General features: G+C 39.9%; 2 protein-coding genes across 2 annotated transcripts in view; both read right to left on the bottom strand.

The window, feature by feature from the left end:
* LOC140929008 (uncharacterized) overlaps positions 1 to 22,500 on the bottom strand; it is a 136,320-nt gene that overhangs the window by 95,153 nt on the left and 18,667 nt on the right. The gene's annotated exons all lie outside the window — the stretch shown is intronic.
* Positions 1,704 to 7,467, bottom strand: LOC140929010 (uncharacterized). The gene is made up of 2 exons (XM_073378823.1): positions 6,828 to 7,467; positions 1,704 to 2,470 (listed from the first exon to the last, which is right to left on the bottom strand). Exons 1-2 carry the CDS (start codon positions 7,339 to 7,341, stop codon positions 1,755 to 1,757), a joined length of 1,230 nt encoding a protein of 409 aa, XP_073234924.1. The 5' UTR covers positions 7,342 to 7,467; the 3' UTR covers positions 1,704 to 1,754.

The following is a 22,500-nucleotide window of genomic DNA, read 5'->3' as shown; positions in this document are numbered from 1 at the left end:
TATCACCATACACCCCCTATAAATCACCACACACCCCTATACATCACCATACACCCCCTATAAATCACCACACACCCCGATACATCACCATATACCCCTATTCAACACCATATACTCCTATACATCCCCATACACCCCTATACATTCCCATACACCCCTATACATCGCCATACACCCCTATACATTACCACACACCCCTATACATCGCCATATACCCCTATACATCACTATATACTCCTATACATCCCCATACACCCCTATACATTCCCATACACCTCTATACATCGAAATACACCCCTATACAACACCATACATCCCTATACATCACCATACACCCCATACATTCCCATACACCCATATACATCGCCATATACCTCTATAGATCACCATACACCCCTATACATCACCATACACCCCTATACAACACCATATACTCCAATACATCCCCATACGCCCCTATACGTCCCCATACACCCGTATACATTCCCATACGCGTCTTTGCACATCACCATACAACCCTATATAGTTTTTTATATGTGTCATTATTATCCCATTTTATTTCTAGATGCCTTACATTCAGCAAAGCATATATAGCATTAATTCTTGTCAAAGCTCGCTACTAGTGGTGTGCCTGCATAGCATGGCTGCCCCCGTGGTTGTAATAGCTGTCTGCAAAAAGTCCTTTAGTAGCTTAAATTCCAAACTGATATTGGCTTAAAAAGGTCAATCTAACATCACGTCGCAGTCGCGCAACGGCAAAGTAAAGTCGTAGTGTTTTGCTAATCCAAGCATATTCTTATTGTTTTTGGGGCTTTCTCGTTGGCTTCGTTTTCGTCGTTTCTTGGTTCGAAGAGTAAGACGGCCGACTTGTGCCGTTATGGGACTGGGGGGTGAGGGGGAGGGGGGGGGGGCGGTGAGATTAAACAATGGACTGAAGCGAATGCAAATGCGTCTGATTTCCGCAGTTCCTCCGCAATTCGGCTACTAGCTCCAAGGTCAGTAGAGAAAACATTATTTATTTAATTCATCTATTTATTTATTTTCATTATTGGTATATGACCTTCAATTTTCAAGTTCATCAATAAAAAACGATATTGAATTATTATTATATGTACTGGCTGGAGATACCGTACTCTGTTGAGCTTTTCACTGAAAATCTAATTCACAAATAGCAGATGGGTATATTTGCTTAATACATTGCAATAGTCGGTAACTAAAATTTATTTAGTATATATCCACTCAGGCTTGGTGTTTTTGGGCAGTCTGATTGGTTGATAGTTATCTCCTAGGCCAAGCTCTTTCACAGTATATAATCAACAAAAGCATAAATAAACTTCAGACATTCATTAATAATTCATTAAAAATAAAACAAAACAAAGAAATTTATGTTGGTAAAATGAGTGTCTCTATGTCTGATAAAAAAACGGCTAACCTTTACGTTCAATTTTTAGGCCATAATAACCACAAATCTAAATATATTTGTGCAAAAATGAGTTCATCTATAAAATTAGCGGAGAATTTGAAGCCCTTCAAAACAACTCGTAGCTCGCAATTGTGTATTCCTAGGTGTAAAACCTCTCGGCTTCACAAACTTTTTAAACCTGATTATACACTCATGCACATTTTTTTAAACAGTGCACCTTTCCCTCAATTCGCCTCCCCTCACTCGCAGAGTTTGATGGCTGGCATTATCTCTCATGATCTCTGACCCGAGGTTAAATTTGTAACCCTGTTTCTGTTTCTTGTTCAAAAGCTCAACAATTATTATGTTCTGACAAATGTGCGATTTTTGCCGCTACTTGAGCTGTACTTTTTCGTTCAATCGTTAAAGACATTTCCTTAACCTTGTCCGATTCTGCAACAAAGTTGTACAGCGTTGAAAAGTTTGATGAATTTCTTGGAAGCTCTCTAACGAAGAGAATTTCCTTACAAACTACTAGACACAATGTTTCTAGCAGTCTCCAAGGTCCCGAGGTCACTGGAGCTTTCTGTCTTTCCATAAACTCTTTTCCTCGTTGTCTCTTGTAGGTTGAAATGGTAGCTCTCCTTCTCTTTCGTCCTGTGCCTGGTGAAGCGGAAACACCGCCAATTTGAAAGATATTTCCACAGTTGTAACATTTGCATGACTCGGTACACCCGAGTCCTTCAGCAACGCATGGACATTTTCTTTTTCTTTTTCCATCTCTGCACGATACACGACCTTTATCTTCTTTGTTTAAGGTGTTACCACATGTACATCCGCGTTTGCGTTTGCGGGTTTCGCCTAATTGTCTCTCTCCCTCAGTGGCAGCATTATTTTTGTTCTTACAATTGAAGCAGCGACATTTTCTTGAGCACGCTTGACTTTTTCTGTTACAAGGACATTTAGAAGATGTACAAGCCATTTTGGAAGGGTCTTTCACATTCTTGCCACAGGTACATCTGGTTTTAGTGTCATTTCCTTCCGTTTCATCATTCGAATTCAGAAACTCTGGAAACATACCAGAGAAAAAATACAGTGTAAGTAAAACATACATCATCATCATGATTAATTATAATTATTACAATTATTATTATCCTATGGACTAGTTGATTTTTAAGATATCCACGTTTCAAATGATAGACACTCGTTTTTTTCTTCATCTGTAAATAAGAGAGTATCTTCTTTGATATTTATGATTGAGTGATTGCCAATCCAATAGGTAATAATCCCAGCGTCGACGCCATATGTGGGTTGAGTTTGTTCTTCTTCATCTCCTTTGCTCCGAGAGTTTTTTTTGCCAGTAGCATTTCCAAATCCCAATTCGATCAGGAATCAGGTAGAAGAAGAACCACTTTGTGGATGTGTTACCTCTAAATCATTATTTATTTGTTTATATATTTATTTGCTTATTTAAAAGACCTTTCACACACACGGGCAGGAAAACGTACAAATGCCAATAACAAAATCATCCAAGCAAACGTGCTACACTTAAACAAGGCTTAAGACGGAATCCATCAGAAAACTGAGTAATTTTGATTTTCAGTGGACAAAAATCTTGTACCAGAACAATTTATTTAATATCGCATTCTTTTTCACATTTTCAAGGGCTATGGATACAGTTATCTGTAATAACACCAAAGACTATTTCTAATAATAATAACAATCTTTTAATAGGATGCTCCATCACAAGAGTGGTTTACATAGAGGTCCTAATTACGAGATGTATATTATATAATACAATTAAAATATAAAAAGGTTAAGCTAAAATCGATATATATGAAAAAAAAAAAAAAAAAAAAAAAAAAAAATTCAAGCTAAAATCCAGTTACAGAAATAATTAAAACATACACACTACAAGTACTCAATTATAAAAAGCAGAAAAAAGACACTTCTTAAAAATTGGAAAACTTGCTGAGTTTCTTACAGTTCTCTCTAATTCATTAAAGTCTTTGAAACAGTGGTACCGCGAACGTTGTTTTCCCCAATTATATTTAATTTTGGGGAGCTTGATAGTATCGTTATTGCGCGTATTGTAGGAATGTATATCACTCTTTCTTACAATGTCCAAAGAATGATTAAGTTGGCCATTAATACACTTGTATGCATATATACATCGATGACATTTCCTACGTTCTTCAAGATTCAGCCATCTCAAGACAATCAATGCATCGGTGGATGAGGAGTGAGGTGATCTATCTAATATCAACTTAGCTGCTTTGTTTTGGAGAATTTGCAATTCCTTCATAAGTGAGACATTGTCCTTGTCACCCCAGACTAAATCAGCATAATCAAAAATAGGTAGCACTAAGCTATTATAAAAAAGTAACCGGGCATCATAAGGTAAATAATACTTAATCCTACGTAGAAGACCAAGGTTTTTATTAACCTTACATGAAATATACTCAATATGGTCGGACCATGTGAAAGTTGAAGACAACATAACTCCCAAATATTTAAAACTACTTACAGAATTTATATCAGTGTCAAAAATAGATAACGTGAAAGAGGAAATACCAACAAGTTTCCTATTACTGCCTATAATCATGGATTTCGTCTTAGTAAGATTTAAAGTTAACTTATTTCCATGTAACCACTGGGCAACTTTCAAGAGATCATCATTTAGTGCCTCTTCTAACAGGTGTGGCTCTTTAGCAAAGTAGTACAGGACCGTGTCATCAGCATACAAAGTCACTTCGCAATTCTTTATAACCAGCGGAAGGTCATTAATATAAACCAAGAAGAGAAGCGGTCCTAGAATGCTCCCCTGTGGTACCCCAAAGGTCATCGGGAGAGGGTCAGACACAGCATCGCTACAGGCAGTCCGCTGTTTACGATGATTCAGGTAAGACTTGAACCACTGTAGAGTGCTGGGCGAGACATTGATAGCCGACAATTTAGATAGCAAGATCGTATGGTCAACGGTATCGAATGCCTTGGTCAGATCTAGGAACACTGCACCGCACAGGTCTCCACTCTCCATATGCAATAGGACCTCATCTGCAAAACTGGTGAGAGCCGATGTTGTAGACAGTTTGGGACGGAAGCCAAATTGTTTGCTTGAAAGGAGATTATTTGAATTCAGAAAGTCATAGAATTGGGAATGGACGACTTTTTCCAGAATTTTACTCATTGTTGGCAGAATAGAAATTGGGCGATAATTTGACGCATCTCTCCTATCTCCAGTTTTGAAAAGTGCAGCCACTTTCGAGCATTTCCATATTTCAGGAAAATTGCCAGTGCGAATAGAGAGATTCAGTAACTTGGTGATCGAGGGACAAATAGCACGCGCGCCATACTTTAAAAGTCTCGCACTGATGTTGTCCAAGCCAATAGCTTTATTTGTCTTTAGAGAAAGCAGATGCTTGAGTACTGTTTTCTCATCAACTTCGTCAAGCGAGAAAGACTGTAGCATCGTGGCCGATCTGACTGGGAACATAGCAGCAGCTGATATTTTATTTGCAAGACTTCTGCCAATGGATGAGAAATAACAGTTGAGCACGGATGCAATAGAGGCTGGGGTGGTGTGTTCAACACCATCAACTACGATACATTGTGGGCTCGAGGATTTAGTCTTGCGCGAAGACACCTCATTCACCGCCTTCCAGATCTTTCCTGAATCCCCTTTAGCCTCTAAAATCAAGTCACAATAATACTTGGATTTTGCTGCCTTGACTTCACGATTGACCCTATTTCTTAACTTTCTATAGCGAGCCCAGTGAAAAGCAGAATTGGTTTTCACGGCTTTACGATGGTGAAAATCACGATCCTTCATCACCTCACTGATTGTATCATTCAACCACGGGAGCGGAACACCTCGTATTCTTCGCCTTTTCACGGGCGCATGCAGGTCAGCTATTTCAGAAAACAAGTGATTCCAAATAAACACGGCGTCGTCGATGTCTTCCTCGTTTTCAATGATGTGCCATGGGACGTTATTCAAGTCCGCTAGGAAGGTGTTCGCATCAAAGTTTTTATAAGAGCGGTATTCAATTGTCTTCGGTGGTGCCTTAATTACACCTGCTTTTAAAACACAATAGACGAGGTAGTGATCACTCAGCGAAACAGGAACAACACCGGAGTCATTGATGCGGTGATCATTGTTCACTAAAATCACGTCAAGCAAGGATTGACAGGTTTCCGTCACTCGGGTGGCCTCAGTAATGAGTTGCGTAAGATCGTGTGAAGTTGCAAATTTTTTAAGCTCTTGTTTTTCTTTCTTTCTTGAAAATGGCAGCATATTTGCATTTAGGTCGCCAAGAAGCACGAAATCACATTTTTCCAGGTTAACTTTCGTCATAGATATCTCCAAGTTTGAAATAAAGTTCGCAAAGTCAAAACCGGGGGCTCTATATGCACAACAAATCAATACTGGGCGACATTTAGTGCGCGATAGCTCAATCCATAGACATTCATTTGCGGCTGAGTAAAGATCATTCCTAACACGAAACGGCAAGCCTTCCTTTACATAGATTGCTACTCCACCAAAACCTTCTTTGGCTCCAGACCTATCCAGGCGAATGCAATTATATCCTGGAATAATAACATGAGAGTCTTCATAGCAGTCATCCAGCCAAGTCTCACTGAGTGTAAGAATATCGATCGTTCTGTTATCCAAACCCTCCAGGCGCAGCGAGTCTGATTTGTTCCTCAAGCTTCGAATATTTAGATGAGCAAGCCTCAATCCTCGTGAACTCCTAACATCCTCCAAACTCCTATATCCAGGGTTGAGTTCAACATCTCCGGCAAGCGCTATTAGAGCCAAGGCTAGAGAGCCATGAAGTATAAGCTTGCACGTAATAAAGCCTTTCTGGAAAGCTCCGACTGCTTGGTGTTTTGCTGGACGCCGTGCCAGAGAGTGAAAAGATTGAATTTTAATCCTGCAAGCTTCTTGGGAAGCAAAATATAGGTTGCTACTATTGCTTAGTGGCTTCGTTGATGATTTGTTTTGTTTTATGCCATTCAAGATAAGAAACAGGCAGAGCAGGAGGCCAAAATTAACGGACAACGTGGTAACGCGTCCAGCCATCTTGGTATAAGGTGTCATTTTGTGAAATTTCTGATGGGAACCCTAGAAAATAACTGTCAAATTTCACAAGAATTGTGAAAACACGGGTAAAGTTCTGAAAATTCATGTGTAAGGTGTCATTTTGTGAAATTTTACATATATTTTTCTCTGGCTCCCATGAGACATTTTCTTTTCACATTCTTTGGTGTTACAGATAACTAATTGCATCCATAGCCCTTGAAAAATATAAAAAAGAATGCGATGTTGTTTGAATGATTCTGGTATTTTTGTACACTGAAAATTAAAATTACTCAATTTCCTAGTGGATTCCGTCTTAATGCCTTATGCATGCTTATTTACCTTTTGTAGCGTCATAATGCCCTGGACCTGAATGGTCGTACGCCAGATACATGGGTACAGCAGTGATGAAATGTTTTGGTAAAAATGGAATGGATGGGACATTAGGCAAAGCTGTAATTACAATTATCGGGACACGGAGGAGATTAGCACATGCCTTAGCACAGATGTCGCCAATGTCACTTGCGAAATGGCCATCAGTTTTAAAACGTTCAATTTCCCGTACATTTGACGAATAGGATATCCACTCCCTGTATTCATCGAGATTTTCAGTGACTTCACGCACGAAAAGTAGTCTCAGGTTTTCCGTGTCACGTTCCTCGTTGATTCCAAGCCCCAGTGAGGAAATATGCTGTAGATTTTGTAAATCCGAACGTTGCAAGTGTTTTTGTAGCTGCCGGGCTGTTGCTCTGAAGAAGCAGTTTCCGTCTTTGTTAATTGGGTCCAACTGAAGATTAAATCCTGTGAGATTTCTTAACAGGTTATCTTTGTGCTGTGGGGTCAAATTTAATTCCATAACGTTTAACTTTGACTCCTGTTCATAAAGGTTAGCTGCCGGTAAGTTTATCTTCCAGAGAAGACTAATCAAATCTATTGTTTTGTTGTTACATTTTGTTGTCCAACTGGTGATAAATTCTTGTATGTGCAGAGCTCGTTCCAAAATGTAGTCCAAGACGGAATCGTTTTCCAGTTCTTCCACAGTCTTAACTGTTTCCTTTTTTTTTTTTCGGGCTTACAAATTTTTGGTTGGATCACTCTACCGCTTGTAATAAACTATGCGTTATTGGGGTGATCTAAAACGCTTAAGAGGTCAAAGTGTTGGTGAGGTCAGCGCAGGCCTACAACTATAGTCGAAAAGCTGGCCGCGCCCCTGACAAAGGAACTATTATAAAAACTCGCTCTTTTTTTTCTCCTTACCTATTTCTTGGTTACTGTGAGTTTGGAGCTTCTCGGGCTTATCATAAAGAAACCTGCCTTTTGACGCCTTTTCACTCACTTGACTGGAAATTTCTTTAGGCTGGATTTCAAAAAATCGGCTAGATATACAATGTATATTACTTATAACTACACCAAACAAGACCAGTAAGTTTTCAATGAATGCCGTGTATAACGACATAAATAACGACATTAGTACCCTGCGAACAGAGTCTTCTTCGATCTTCCTAGATAAGTCGGGAAGAGGAAGGAACCTCACCCGTAAGCACTGGGGTCGAGAATGTCTGCCGACATCTTGGACAAAATTGAGCATGCTCCAAATTCAAATTATTCTGCGACGTCAATCAAACTGTTACCGTAGCATCCACTGTGTTTGTCAGCAAACGGGAACTAACCAGTTCGTTTTCACCCTTCCGTATCTGTGTTTCCTCTGGATTTGGAAGCTCTTTAGGAACAATTTCACCTTTGAAATCTAAACTTGCCACGTTTCAGTATAAAGAAGTTAAAAAAACCTAGAACTAAGGTAAAACTTACGGTGCTTTTCAAAAACAAAGCAACGAGCCTTGAAACACATAAATACACAAAACGGATCGAAATCCACCAATCACAAACCACGGGCTTTCGTTTCCCAGGAGGTTCGCTAAAATGTAAAGGCAAGAAAGCGAAGAAAGCGTCGCAGAAAGCGTCGCTTCTTCAGATTGTGATTTAAGTCGCAGAAAAACAAAATCCAAAGACGTTTTTGGCATCGCAGGTCGGGTATTATCCAATAAACAGCTGTAAAAGCATCGATAATTGAAATGCCACATGGATTCTGTAGCCTCATGATCTTATTTTGAATTAGTGTTATAAATGAGCAAACACCAAAGAATAGGCATAGATCCCGGGGGGGTACTCCCGCGTATTTCGGATAGGGGTGTGCCGCGAAGCTTCGTAAACCCTAACCCTAGTTCAGGACTAAGAAAGCGAAAACTGATACACTTTTTAAGGCCCAAAGCCGAAAAATGACACCCTATTCAAGGAAGAAACAAACATGTGGCTTAAAGAGGCGTTACGTGTATTTACCCGCTTAACGGCTATTAAACCTCTATTGCAAAATCATTTTGTTAATACTTAAACGGATACATCAAGTTAAAAAAAAAACCGTTCGTTTAGGCGCGCATTTTCACACTCCAGTATTAGATAATACAATTAACCTACCCTATCTAAGGACCACACAAGGGACACAGAAACAAAAGGGTCAAAAAAGATACCCTATTTAAGGACCGAAAACTTCAAAAACCATACCCTGTTGCGCGGCACGTACCTATACAGCCCATATATGGGAGTACCCCCCCCCCCCCCCGGGGAATAGATACTGTTATTCAAAACCCATACGTTAATCCTTCCATCGCCTATAGAGGTGTATGGTGATGTATAGGGGTGTATGGTTATGTATGGAGGTGTATGGTGATGTATAGGGGTGTATGGTGATGTATAGGGGTGTATGGTGATGTATAGGGGTGTATGGCGGTGTATAAGGGTGTATGGTGATGTATAGGGGTGTATGGTGATGTATAGGGGTGTATGGTGATGTATAGGGGTGTATGGTGATGTATAGGGGTGTATGGGAATGTATAGGGGTGTATGGTGATGTATAGGGGTGTATGGCTATGTATGGAGGTGTATGGTGATATATAGGGGTGTATGGTGATGTATAGGGGTGTATGGTGATGTATATGGGTGTATGGCGGTGTATAGGGGTGTATGGTGATGTATAGGGGTGTATGGTGATGTATAGGGGTGTATGGTGATGTATAGGGGTGTATGAGAATGTATAGGGGTGTATGGTGATGTATAGGGGTGTATGGTTATGTATGGAGGTGTATGGTGATGTATAGGGGTGTAAGGTTATGTATGGAGGTGTATGGTGATGTATAGGGGTGTATGGTGATGTATAGGGGTGTATAGTGATGTATAGGGGTGTATGGTGATGTATAGGGGTGTATGGTTATGTATGGAGGTGTATGGTGATGTATAGGGGTGTATGGTGATGTATAGGGGTGTATGGCGGTGTATAGGGGTGTATGGTGATGTATAGGGGTGTATGGTGATGTATAGGGGTGTATGGGAATGTATAGGGGTGTATGGTGATGTATAGGGGTGTATGGTTATGTATGGAGGTGTATGGTGATGTATAGGGGTGTATGGTTATGTATGGAGGTGTATGGTGATGTATAGGGGTGTATGGTTATGTATGGAGTGTATGGTTATGTATAGGGGTGTATGGCTATGTATGGAGGTGTATGGTGATGTATAGGGGTGTATGGTTATGTATGGAGGTGTATGGTGGTGTATAGGGGTGTATGGTTATGTATGGAGTGTATGGTTATGTATAGGGGTGTATGGTTATGTATGGAGGTGTATGGTGATGTATAGGGGTGTATGGTTATGTATGTAGGTGTATGGTGATGTATAGTAGTGTATGGGAATGTATAGGGATGTATGGTGATGCATAAGGGTGTATTGTGATGTATAGGGGTGTATGGTGATGTATAGGGATGTATGGTGATGTATAGGGGTGTATGGTTATGTATGGGGTTGTATGGTTATGTATGGGGTATATGGTGATGTATAGGGGTGTATGGTGATGTATAGGGATGTATGGTGATGTAGAAGGGTGTATTGTGATGTATAGGGGTGTATGGTGATGTATAGTAGTGTATGGGAATGTATAGGGATGTATGGTGATGTATAAGGGTGTATGGTGATGTATAGGAAAGTATGGTGATGTTTAGGGGTGTATGGTGATGTGTAGGGATGTATGGTGATGTGTAGGGGTGTATGGTTATGTATGGGGGTGTATGGTGTTGTATAGGGGTATATGGGGTATATGGTGATGTATAGGGTGTATGGTGATGTATAGGTGGCGTATGGTTATGTATAGGTGGTGTATGGTTATGTATTGGGGTGTATGGTGTTGTATAGGGGTATATGGGGGTATATGGTGTTGTATAGGGGTATAGAGGGGTATATGGTGATGTATAGGGTGTATGGTGATATATAGGGTGTATGGTGATGTATAGGTGGTGTATGGTTATGTATAGGTGGTGTATGGTTATGTATGGGGGTGTATGGTGTTGTATAGAGGTATATGGGGGTATATGGTGTTGTATAGGGGTATATAGGGGTATACGGTGATGTATAGGGTGTATGGTTATGTATAGGTGGTGTATGGTTGTGTATGGGGGTTTATGGTGATGTATAGGGGTATATGGTGTTGTATAGGGGTATATGGGGGTATATGGTGTTGCATAGGGGTATATAGGGGTATATGGTATTGTATAGGGGTATATGGTGATGTATAGGGGTGTATGGTGTTGTATAGGGTGTATGGTTATGTATAGGTGGTGTATGGTTGTGTATGGGGATTTATGGTGTTGTATAGGGGTATATGGTGTTGTATAGGGGTATATGGGGGTATGTGGTGTTGCATGGGGTATATAGGGGTATATGGTATTGTATAGGGGTATATGGTGATGTATATGGGTGTATGGTGTTGCATAGGGGTATATAGGGGTATATGGTATTGTATAGGGGTATATGGTGATGTATATGGATGTATGGTGTTGTATAGGTTGTATGGTTATGTATAGGTGGTGTATGGTTGTGTATGGGGGTTTATGGTGTTGTATGGGGGTATATGGTGTTGCATAGGGGTATATAGGGGTATATGGTGTTGATTAGGGGTATTAATATAGTGTTGTATAAAGTACAATAATAATAGGTATGCTTAGGTACATAATAATAATCATATATGAAGTATCTACCGCCATTCATTGTGTAATCAACGGGAAGTGTTCTTTGGCTTAGTGCTTTAGAAAATGGTTTGCTTTGATGCCATTTACAAATTTCGTATTTTTGCTTTGTCTGGCAAAGGGTAAGCTCTTTTTTAAATTTATTTTATAGCCTTATAAGGTGATATAATGAGCTGTAAGTTGTATACAATGTATAAGAGCCAACACATCTTCCAATATGACATAACTTAGAAAGAAATAGATCCCGGTTGTTCAAACGTTGAATAGCGCTATCCACCGGATAAAAATCTATCCACTAGATAACGCAATTGCTTTCCCTAGTACTTATCTGGCCCTGGTTGTTCAAACGTTGGATAGCACTATCCACCGAATAAATCACTTTCCAGCGGATAAGTATTAGTGAAACCAATTGCGTCCATTGCCAGAAATAGTGGACATTTCGCGCCCGTGATTAATTGTCAGCGGAATCTCATTTCCAAAATGGCGGACAAAAACGATCGTAGTCAGGGAAAGCGTATCCCCTGCGATTTTTTAAATAATTTGAGCTCTGTGGATCTGTTTTACGAAGAAAAAAGCTGGAATGAAACTTCTTGCAAGAAAATGTTAGGTTTATACTCGGCCGAGCGGCTGATAGCAACAAAACAGTACGCGGCTGTACCTTTCGTGACATTTTCGTGACATTTTCGTGACAATTTTGTTTTAAAACCAAGCCTGGTAAGCTAATCGAGGATTTTTGAATGCCTGGAACCTAGTTTATATCCCGTGAAGCATCTCTGGAGTTGTAGCAACAACCAAAATGGCGATTCGGTGAGGTTTGGAGTTGTGAAGCTTTGTCCGACCGAAATAAGTCATTCGCAACTATGGCGTCCATTACTGGACTACAGATAGAAAACTGAGGGAAATAATGCGCCTTTGGAAGTATTTTCCAGTGCAAAAATCGTCCTTTTAACGACTGTTTTGGAAACATCTTCCATCGCAGAAGTGATATCGAGTCGTGCAAATTTACTTCAGTGAAGGGTTTATCCTCTAATCGACGAGTATTTCGCATGACTTCGGCAAGATTTTAAGACAATGTATGGAGAAATGGAGCGTACAACGTGAGATAAAAGTGGCCACTTCGGGAAGTAAGTAAACCTACTTCTAATTAGCTATTTTTAACCCAGATGCGAAGGTTACACAGCGCTTAACATGTTTCGAGTCGTGCACCGAACACCCGTGAGCTCAAAATCGATATGTTTGAAAAAGTTTCCTTTTCTCCATACATTTTCTTATACGAATTCGCAGCCATTGTGGCCTTGGTGCGCACGCGCAACCGCCATCTTGTCCCTAATTTCTGGCAATGATTTACTGGATAGATTTTTATCCGGTGGATAGCGCTATCCAGCGTTTGAACAACCGGGGCCTGCTGGATAGTGATTTATCCGGTGGATAGTACTTACCAACGTTTGAACAACCGGGTCCTGAAAATTGGTTGCAGAGCCCCGTTTGCGGAGATGGGACAAATTTTTAGCTTACAACAAAAAGTTTTCATTAATAAAAAAATGTGTTGTCATTCTTATGAAGTGTCATTCTTATGAGAGCGCGCGTTATAACAGGCATTGGTAACAGGTATCTCCTACCTAGCTGCTTATCGGCTCTGCCCCATATTTTTCTCAACGGTTTTTAAGCTCCTTCTATAAGTCCACAACGTGAAAAACTTTCTCTCGCATGGACTCTCGTTCTCCTCTCTCAACAAGGGCATCGAGCATATCTTCTTCCTCTATTACAGTCTTCTTGTTTAAAGAAAGCTTTCCACTCTTAGCGACCGATGCGAGACGTGAAAAGTATGATGTAACTTGTTGAGTGCTGAGCCAGTCTTTAGAAGAAAACAATTTTACGCCATCTGGTCCACGAAGTGACTTCAAGTTTGAGGCAACAACGGCAGGGTCGCTCTTATTTCCTGTCTCGTCTCCATCAAGAAACAGTTTAACATTTCTTGAAATCGACCAAAATTATAAGGACTGTATGTAGAGTACTACTAGGAATCTTAAACAACAATAGACGGCGGCGGTAGCTACAAAATGGTCACTCAAAAAGTGAAGTCGCTCATCTACAAACTTTTTCTCGCTTTTTATAGGTCCGCCTCGTTCAATTAGTCAAATGTTAGCATATTTTCTTTAACGACCTCTTTAACATTTGAATGAAAGTAAGCACTTCCTAGCAGACGTCATAGTCGTGCAGTAGCGGTAGAAAAATGCACGTACAAAGAAGCGTGATACATGACCATGCATAAAAGTTTTTTTTTCGCAGTTCCTATTTTCTTTCTTTCTTTCTTTTTTCTTTTTTTGGCAGTTCTCATTGCCGTCCCAGTCGTCGTTGCTTAAGCTCCCTGATAGTATATAAGTATACAATTAAACCTGACAACTCCAAGTCCGCCAATAGAACATTATGAATTCCGGATACACTAGCCCAAAATAGTGTGCAGAACCCGGGGTGTTCAGCATCGTCTGAGTCTGAACAAAATCTCAAATACCCTCGTTTCCCTCCGATTTGCGAGAACCCTGCGGTATGTTTGTAGAGTCTGTTACATCCCAGGCAGCGCATAATCTCATACATTACGTAGTGTTTCTTTTTGACTCTTGAGAACTAGTGAAGCAAAAGTTCCCGCCGTATTGAAAGCGCTCAGCTTCCTTGTATATGTGGAGTATCATCTCAAGGATAAGTCACAAAGTACAAATATGTTATCGAATCTTACCAGATCTTTCTCTCATGGCCTTTAAATAGGCTTCCTCGGTGTCATTCGCATGATTTATAGGTGATATCGGGAATGGATGCGGGAAGGAAGAATGATCGCTCACTTTTTCGACACTGCTTAACGTTAATTCAAAATTAATGGCATTCATACCTAATGAATACAAAATTTTCTTGCTTGAAAGCGTAGTTTTAAGCGCAATCTTTACAGCGTGTTGTAGTTCTGGCTCAAATACATTTTATCAAAAATTCTGGGTGTACCGCCTGTGGGCCGAAAGAGGAAGAGGAAATCCCTACATATAGGGACTTTTCGGTTTAAAATATTTAGAATAAGCGGATAGAGGAGAGGAAATCCTTATCTATAGATACTTTTCGGTTTAAAATATTTAGAATAAGCGCTATCTTTATTCATTCAACTACAAATGGATATCTTCACCTCATGAAGTCTGGGCGCGCCGCCTGTAGACCGATAGAGGGAGAGGAAATCCTTACACTGATAGAGACTTTTCGTTTTAAAATATTTAGAATTAAGCGCTTATCTTTAATAACGGTAAATTATCTCTTTTCCATGCTTTACACTGTTTATTCATGAAACTAAATGTATGATCAGGAATTTAAGGCTTGTTTCAAACGTCGTGCTACTGCCGTGCTAAGCTGGCTCGACTGTAGTTCAACTGCAGCAGGCGTACGACACTCGCACGACATGGTTTCAGACATGTTTAGACGTCGAATTTAATTCAGTCGAATAGAACGGCTGTTGCCGAAAACAAAACACAAGAATAAAGAAACGGTTTGGCAAACTTTTAAATGTCAGAAAATGTATGCTAATGTATTTATAGTTTATGAATTGAATTCGGCACGGCAGTAGCGCGACGTTTGAAACCAAGTCGAGCTACTGCCGTGTAGCACGGCATGGCTTGCCGTGCTACACGGCAGTAGCTCGACTTGGTGTCAAACGTCGCGCTACTGCCGTGCTTTAAAGTCGAATTTAATTCGATCAATTGAGTTCGGCACGGCAGTAGCACGACGTTTGAAACGGGCTTAAGACAGCTAATAGGGAACTTAAGAACCACGACGAAGTTCACGACGACGACGTCTGTTGACTGGGAAAAGACTGAAACGAGACTCGTCAGTTTCGGCGGGAAAAAGGAAACTTAAGAAGCAGTCAGTCGCTAGGTCGACGACGACGACACTGAATGTAAACACAAATGTAAAACTGTGATGTTCGTTCGCAACAAATTTTTTTGCAATGGCGTCTTTTAAAATAATGCAATATCTTATTTGTTTAAGCCGTACGTCTAATTTCATTGACGATGAAGAATTTTTTGTGTTGTCTGACCTTTTCGAGTGGAAAAATACCTGCTTTCCGTAAGAGGATTTTTCAACTTTCAACCCAAATGAGATAACCGGGACAGTGTCCCGATTATGCACACGCGTGAGCGTCATCTGTTTTTTTCTTCAAAAGACAACAGAACTGTCTTATTGACTCGACAAGATTTCTTTCCGGACCGCACCGCCGACGGAGATTTGTTGTTTATATTCTCAAGTAATATTTTAAACTTTCGAAGAACTCTTTCTTCTTATATAAAAATTTGGCTCGCACCTACCGGAAGGGTTGCTATTTCTACTCTCCCCAATCTTCCACTGTCATAAAATCAAAGATGGCGGCTACAACAATATTACGAACACGATCAAGATTTCGCCCACCCAAAATACGCCTGCACTCCAGGCTACGACCAAAGCGTTCCGAATGTATCTGGCGCGAAGGGAATTCTTACAAAAATATATCATTCAAGACATCTCCCCTGGATATCAACCTTATTTATGATTGACAGTGGTGACAAAGGAACCGTAAGTTACTCGAGGTTCGAATAAATTAACACTCTAGGTGTACAAAGGAATGTGTGAACTAATAGACCTTTTTACCGGTACGGCGGCTATATTGAACTAATTCGATTTAAGGAGGTTATAGGATGCCCAGGGGGCATGAGCACATTTCGTTTGTATTTTCGAGCGCTTTTTGGGACATTTTTTCTTAACGTTTTCTAAGAATAAGATTGTAATGGGAAAAAAGATCCTTGCGCCGTGTTTGGATGTAATAATGATCGCCTTTTTCTAGTTTAGCATTAGAAATATGGTCTTTCACTGTATATTTCTCGGGAAAAGGGTGCTCATTATATACATCAAAACACGACGCAGGGATCTTTTTTCCCATTACAATCTTATTCTTAGAAAACTTTAAGAAAAAATGTCCCGACTTGAATAACAGAGTGAAACCAAAGACGATCATCAACAATCAAGGAAATTGACGAAATGTCTCTTTCGTAGCCATTGTAGGAAGCCGAAAAGGGTTTTATTTTAAGTCACTTAACCTGAAAAAGCTTCTTGTAGTAACAAAATTTAAATAATCGTGGCAATATAATACAGTTACAGAGAGAAACAGTTTACCTTCCTCTATCGTGTTCGCTCCTGCTGTCCCATATTCCGTAAATTTCACAAAATCGAAAGACGCTAGCTAATCTAAACTATCATATGTCGATTAAGACAAGTCAAGTGATCCTGAAATGCTTTATAGATCTCAAGTCTAGTGTTTGGTTTACGCTGGGCTCTAAAGACGAAACCGTGTTTTGTGACACTTAGAACTTTTTTCAGCTCGACTGCCGGTCAAGGTTTTCAAAACACTAAATGGCCGGCAGTCCCATATTCTCAGTAAATTTCACAAATTGAAAAAATTCAGCCGTTCTAAACTATCATAAGTCGTGATCCTGATCAAACCAGCCGGTTTTGTGGGATTTCTATATTATGTTTTTGTTGGTCTCGAGTCTTTGGATGTTCGTTACTATTTCTATCCGAAGCATGGCGTGACAGGCGACGTTTGACGTCATAACATCTTGACCTTTCATGCGGCCTCCGTGGACAACCGGCGGGAAAAGTCCCTACGCGTTAGTTCCCTTCTGGAGCTGAAATACACTTCAACATTATCTTGCCGACGTTATGATGAAACAAAAAGGCTTTTTGTACAAGGTAATCTTAACTTTGCGTTGATAGAGATAACGGTCAGTATAAAACACGGACTGCGGACTGCGGACTGCGGACTGCGGACCACGGACTGCGGACTGGGTATAAAATACGGACTAGGTATAAAATGAGGACTCCGGACTGAGTATAAAACACGGATTGGGTATAAAACGCGGACTACGGACTATGTAAATAAAAACAGCTTAAGAAAGGTAAAACTGAGAGAAATGGAAAGCGGACTAGCAAAAACAGTAGTCCCAGCTTTAACATTCCCTTGGCTGTTCACGTAGTCTATTCTTCCCACGGAGAAGGAAGGTTATGCCAGTACTCAAGGTAACTGAAATTTAACTCTGAATTTTATAAAAAGAAGAAGTTAGAAGAGATTTCAATTTGCAGCTTTAAACCAATAAGAAGCACCGAATTAAAAAAATAGTATTGGTGTTAGTCAGATCAGTAAAATTCTTATCGAATGCCACAATTCCCTATGAGGACTGAATGAAGAACTCAGACGAGAAGGTCAATGTAGGTCATTCCGCGATGCACAAAAGCGGTATTTAGAGGGGAGGGCAAGGGGGGAGGGATTACTCACATACGTGAATAATAACCGAAATGAGTCATCCAACGTTATATTCCGAGCGATGATTATGATGACATGATTTACACCCTGCTCCTTATCCCCGGAGGGGGGCACTACTGGGAATTCTTGGTGGGGGGTGGTGCCCGGTTCTCCGAATCCTGATCTTATTGCAGACCAAAAAATGTTATTTTCCACACCCATTTTCAGACCAGATCTCTAAAATCCATACCCATTTTCGGACCTGGCCTAATTTAGCCTGTTCCAGGCTCTCAGATAGTTGGGGAGACTTCCCAGTTTTTTCCCATTTTATTTTCGTGTTCGCGCTTTCTCAATTCAGCGGACCTAGCTATCTCGGAGCCCGGAACAGGTTAGGTATAATTAGGCAGAAATTATGTCATCATTACCAAGTTAGAACGGAAACAAAAAAATTCTCCAAATGCATTTCGAATTCGCACATTTCTATTTCGTTCTTATTCATTTGGAATTGAAACGATAAATACGTCCATTCATGTATGCTCCCGTAGTTCCCTCGAAAAACCATACCCGATTCCAGACCAAAATGGGCAAAGTGTTTTCAGACCAAAAAGGCCCCAAACCCCTACCCTTCCCTTATATAAGGGCGTACCCCCTGATCCTGACCCTTTTCATGATTGTTGGAGACCGAGACAAGGTCTAAAAATGGGTGAAGAAAATAGCATTTTTATCCGGCTCATGATTCAGAGAACCGGGCAGCACAGCTCCATCAAGAATTTATAGGAGTATTTGCAACTTTAACTCACGTGTCTTGCTCAGTTTAGCGATCTTTTGATCTTATTTTTCCTTACCTAGAACCAATTTGCACCGTTTCTACCAAAGTAGTCCGTAGTCCGTATTTTATACCCAGTCCGCAGTCCGCGTTTTATACCTAGTCCGTGTTTTATACCCAGTCCATATTTTCCAGTCCGCGTTTTATAGCGTGGATTTGTTTCTCCGTTAAAAGCGATGTCTTTGGACAGAGAATGCCGCATTTTACCGTGATTTTATGAGAAACGGAGGTGACTAATGTTGGGGCGTTGAAATTTCAAGTTTCTGTGTGATTAGTGCGATAAATTCTATCGATAAACACTCCTTGCGTGAGGTTGAGGGTGAAATTTATGTTTACTGAATTTACACAGTGATCTACATGAAGAAAAGGTCTCGAAATATATAGTGCAAATTTAGGTATACTTGTAGGGGGATTGGCTCTTTTAAGCGTTTAAGTTATAATTAAGTGTGGTGATATTTACGACGAGTGTAACTACGCTCGGCCGCGATAAGCGCTGTTCGCGTTATGACAAGACAACACGTTAACAAGTTAAAGTATGTACGTGGCCATAAAAATTGAAAAATCCTCCTTTACTTTGGTATAACCAAAGTGACATCTACGAAATATTTCATGAAAAGTACATGGTATTTAACCATTTGTAGATGAGGCAGAAATCGTACGAACGAGTAAGATTTCCCATACAAAAGCAGTCAGAGTGTGTAAATAAATACCAAGTTGATGCACGAAATTCAGAGATTATATATCTTCCCTAAAAATGATTGGAAAAGGCATTAGAACTCATTGGTGCTCTGGATCATGACCAAACATTTCGCTTGTGATTTTTTTTGGCGAGAAGAAATCAATATAAATGTGGGGAAGTTGTTTTTGTTTTTAAAGTTAATACTTATCAAATTCGACAATACATAAGCTTACCTTCGATCGTTGTCACAAACCGGCACAGCATTGTGATCGCCGCCGGGCGGAGCGTAATTACACTCGTTGTAAATATGAGCACATGTAACTGCGACTGGAAAGGCTTAAATGAGTCCACATTCCCCGCTCATTTATACCTAAGTTAGTACTACATATTTCGAGACCATTCAGTAAACTTCACAGTCGACCTTAAGCAAGGAGTGCTTATCGATAGATTTCATAGATTGATCCCACAAAAACTTACAATAGGCCAGTTTACAGATGTGTGCTTAGTGTCCTAGCCTTTGAGTGAACGTGAGGCTGAGGTTGACCTTGTTTTGATAAAAACAAAAAATAGCAGTTTATGTGTAATACAATGCTCCCGTTGTGCATTTCCGTTAAAACGACAAACATTTCGCGCTGGTAAATTTAAAATATTAGCCAAAGGGCATGATTCTGGAGTAAATTTTGTGGGATCTCGGGTCAGTCTCTAAATAAGTTTGTTAAATCACAGGTAGCCCAAGCTCGAAATATGAGCATCGGCGAGCGTCAGCATTGTTGCGTAACATTCAAAATATAAGTTAGAATTTGTATGGGAGAAAAAACCTATCGTATCTGTAACCTACGAAAATGAAAGGATTTCAATAAAAAACAGTTTACCTTACTTAAAATGTGTGTTACATCTCTCCTGTGTGGTCCACGGGCCGATTTATGGCGGTTTTATGGGTTTTTATGACGTAAAACGGCCACAAATCGGTCAGTGGACCACACAGGAGAGATGTAACACACATTATAAGTAAGGTAAGCTGTTTTTTATTGAAATCCTTTCATTTTCGTAGGTAACAGAAATGATAGGTTTTTTTTCCCATACAAATCCTTATATTTCGAATGTTACGCAACAATGCCGATGCTCATATTTCGAGCTTGGGTTACCTGTGGTTAAATGGAGTCCCTAGCCACGTGCTTATCGCAATCCGGATGTTGACATTCTTCCTGGGTTTGCTTTCCTCCAGCTGTACCTCGCTTTTTGGTTCTTACTACCAGGTTTAGATTCTTCCTAACTGTTCTTAGCAAAGGGAAAGGAAATAAATTAATGTACAGGCTAGGTACAATATACGTACTCTGATCGTACTCTGATCACGCATGTTTTGATCATCTGTCAGGTGAAACTTAAGCAAAGCACACTTATGTCCATGATCGATCTTGTGTATAAAGCGCAGCGTTACATCAAAAGCGTTTCTTGTTTTAAATCATGTCTTTTCCGTAAAGGGCACTCAGGTACCTTATTATGAGGGTCTGACTGGGGGTACCTCGATAACAGTAAACACTTCATTTTTTGGCTTTGTAACATCAAACAAGTTTTAGGCATTTTAATAGTAACAGTAAAAAATTCTTTAAAACAGTATTTCTTTTTCTCCAGAAACTAAGCAAAAACGGCTCCAAAAAGGTCAATATTATTCAGTTATTAGAAAAATTATTTCTACTTGGAGTTATGAAAACCGGGTTAGCAAACATTTTGTAATTTTTCTTAACTTCCGCTGTCTAAGAGCTTGTTTAGTGTGTTGTTTGCTTATGTCTTTTTTTTTGCTTGTTTTGTGGTTAGGTATTTGTGCAGAGGTGGATGTAGACAGAATTACTATCTTACCCCCTCCCTTCCCTATTTTTTTTTTTTTGTTCCTACCCACAATTCTCTCTTTAACACAAGTGACAGTTGCTTGAAATCAGTGCGCGCCTAAAGCTGGTTTCGGTGCCGTTTAGCAGTTTACTTTTAGATATTGGTCACCAACTAAGTTTTTTTCATTCTCGTTATTTTTGACCATTCGGGCTCGAGGAATAATCGTTAAATATTCTCGTTTCATTTGGCTAAACGGATCAATCACCCTGATCCGGGCTGAGACACAAATAAAGGTACGATATTGTTCGCGTTAATTGAAATCACACTAAAGGAGGTTGCAATAATAATTAGAGATGGGGAAATTTTGGATAGTTGAGACTTTAGGCCATCCTCTTTCTTTTCTCCGTCTAGCGCCGTCCGACCGACCAAAATTTTTGGCATTTTCCAAAAACCAAAAAAAAGTAACTGATTTTTCACTTGAAATAATTCTTTTAATCTGAAAAAAATGAGCATATAGTAACAGCATAGAGTAAAACAGGAACAAAAACAAGAACACTTTTACAGTATATTGTGCATTTTGTTAATCCACGTATGCGAATGTTAACTTCGACTTCTTGTGACTCTTTTTTTAGGTTTTTTTTTTCAAAACCGACTCACCGACCTAACATTAGGAAACACATTCGACGCTACACCAAAAAAAAAGGGGGGGGAGGATGGCCTTATCTTAATTTTTCTGCCTGCATAATTTCTGAGAAAGGTATTGTACAGAAAATGTTTACTTTTTCCTACATGTACCTTGCAGCTCCCAGTTCATGCAGAACATTCTGATTGTCTATTTGAAAATAGTACCAAAAGCTCATGTAATACTCTTTTTAAACTTACGACTCACTGGAAGACCACTGCTGTGAAAGTGATTCGAGATGGAAAAAAAAAATAAGAAAAGCACTCTATTTGAGGGTCAATGTATAAGCACGAAAGTGCTAATTAAGGTCACTATTTGTACTTCTCATACTGGAGATGGAACCGCCATTTTACGTGGTCATCTGAGCCACACGAAGGTTTAGCCATTTGCAGCAGGGCAGAAGTAGAACCTTCATTTCTCAGTCATTTTAAGACCCTGACTATTGGTCCCAACCCGCGACCTCCCACTCTGCAATCAAGTGCTCCACCGACTGATCTAATCCTGCTGCGACTGAGATTAAGTTTAAATAAGATAGTATTACAGTGGAACGTAGAACCTAGATATAGGGTCGTGCAACAACAATAACAACAACGATAGAATCAGAAATAAATAGAATCAAAAAAGAAAG

This window comes from Porites lutea, chromosome 2 (genome assembly GCF_958299795.1).
Source record: "Porites lutea chromosome 2, jaPorLute2.1, whole genome shotgun sequence".
In the NCBI taxonomy this organism is placed as follows: Eukaryota; Metazoa; Cnidaria; class Anthozoa; order Scleractinia; family Poritidae; genus Porites; species Porites lutea.
The sequence above is the reverse complement of the archived record's forward strand: the minus strand, read 5'-3'. Positions and strand labels throughout refer to the sequence as shown.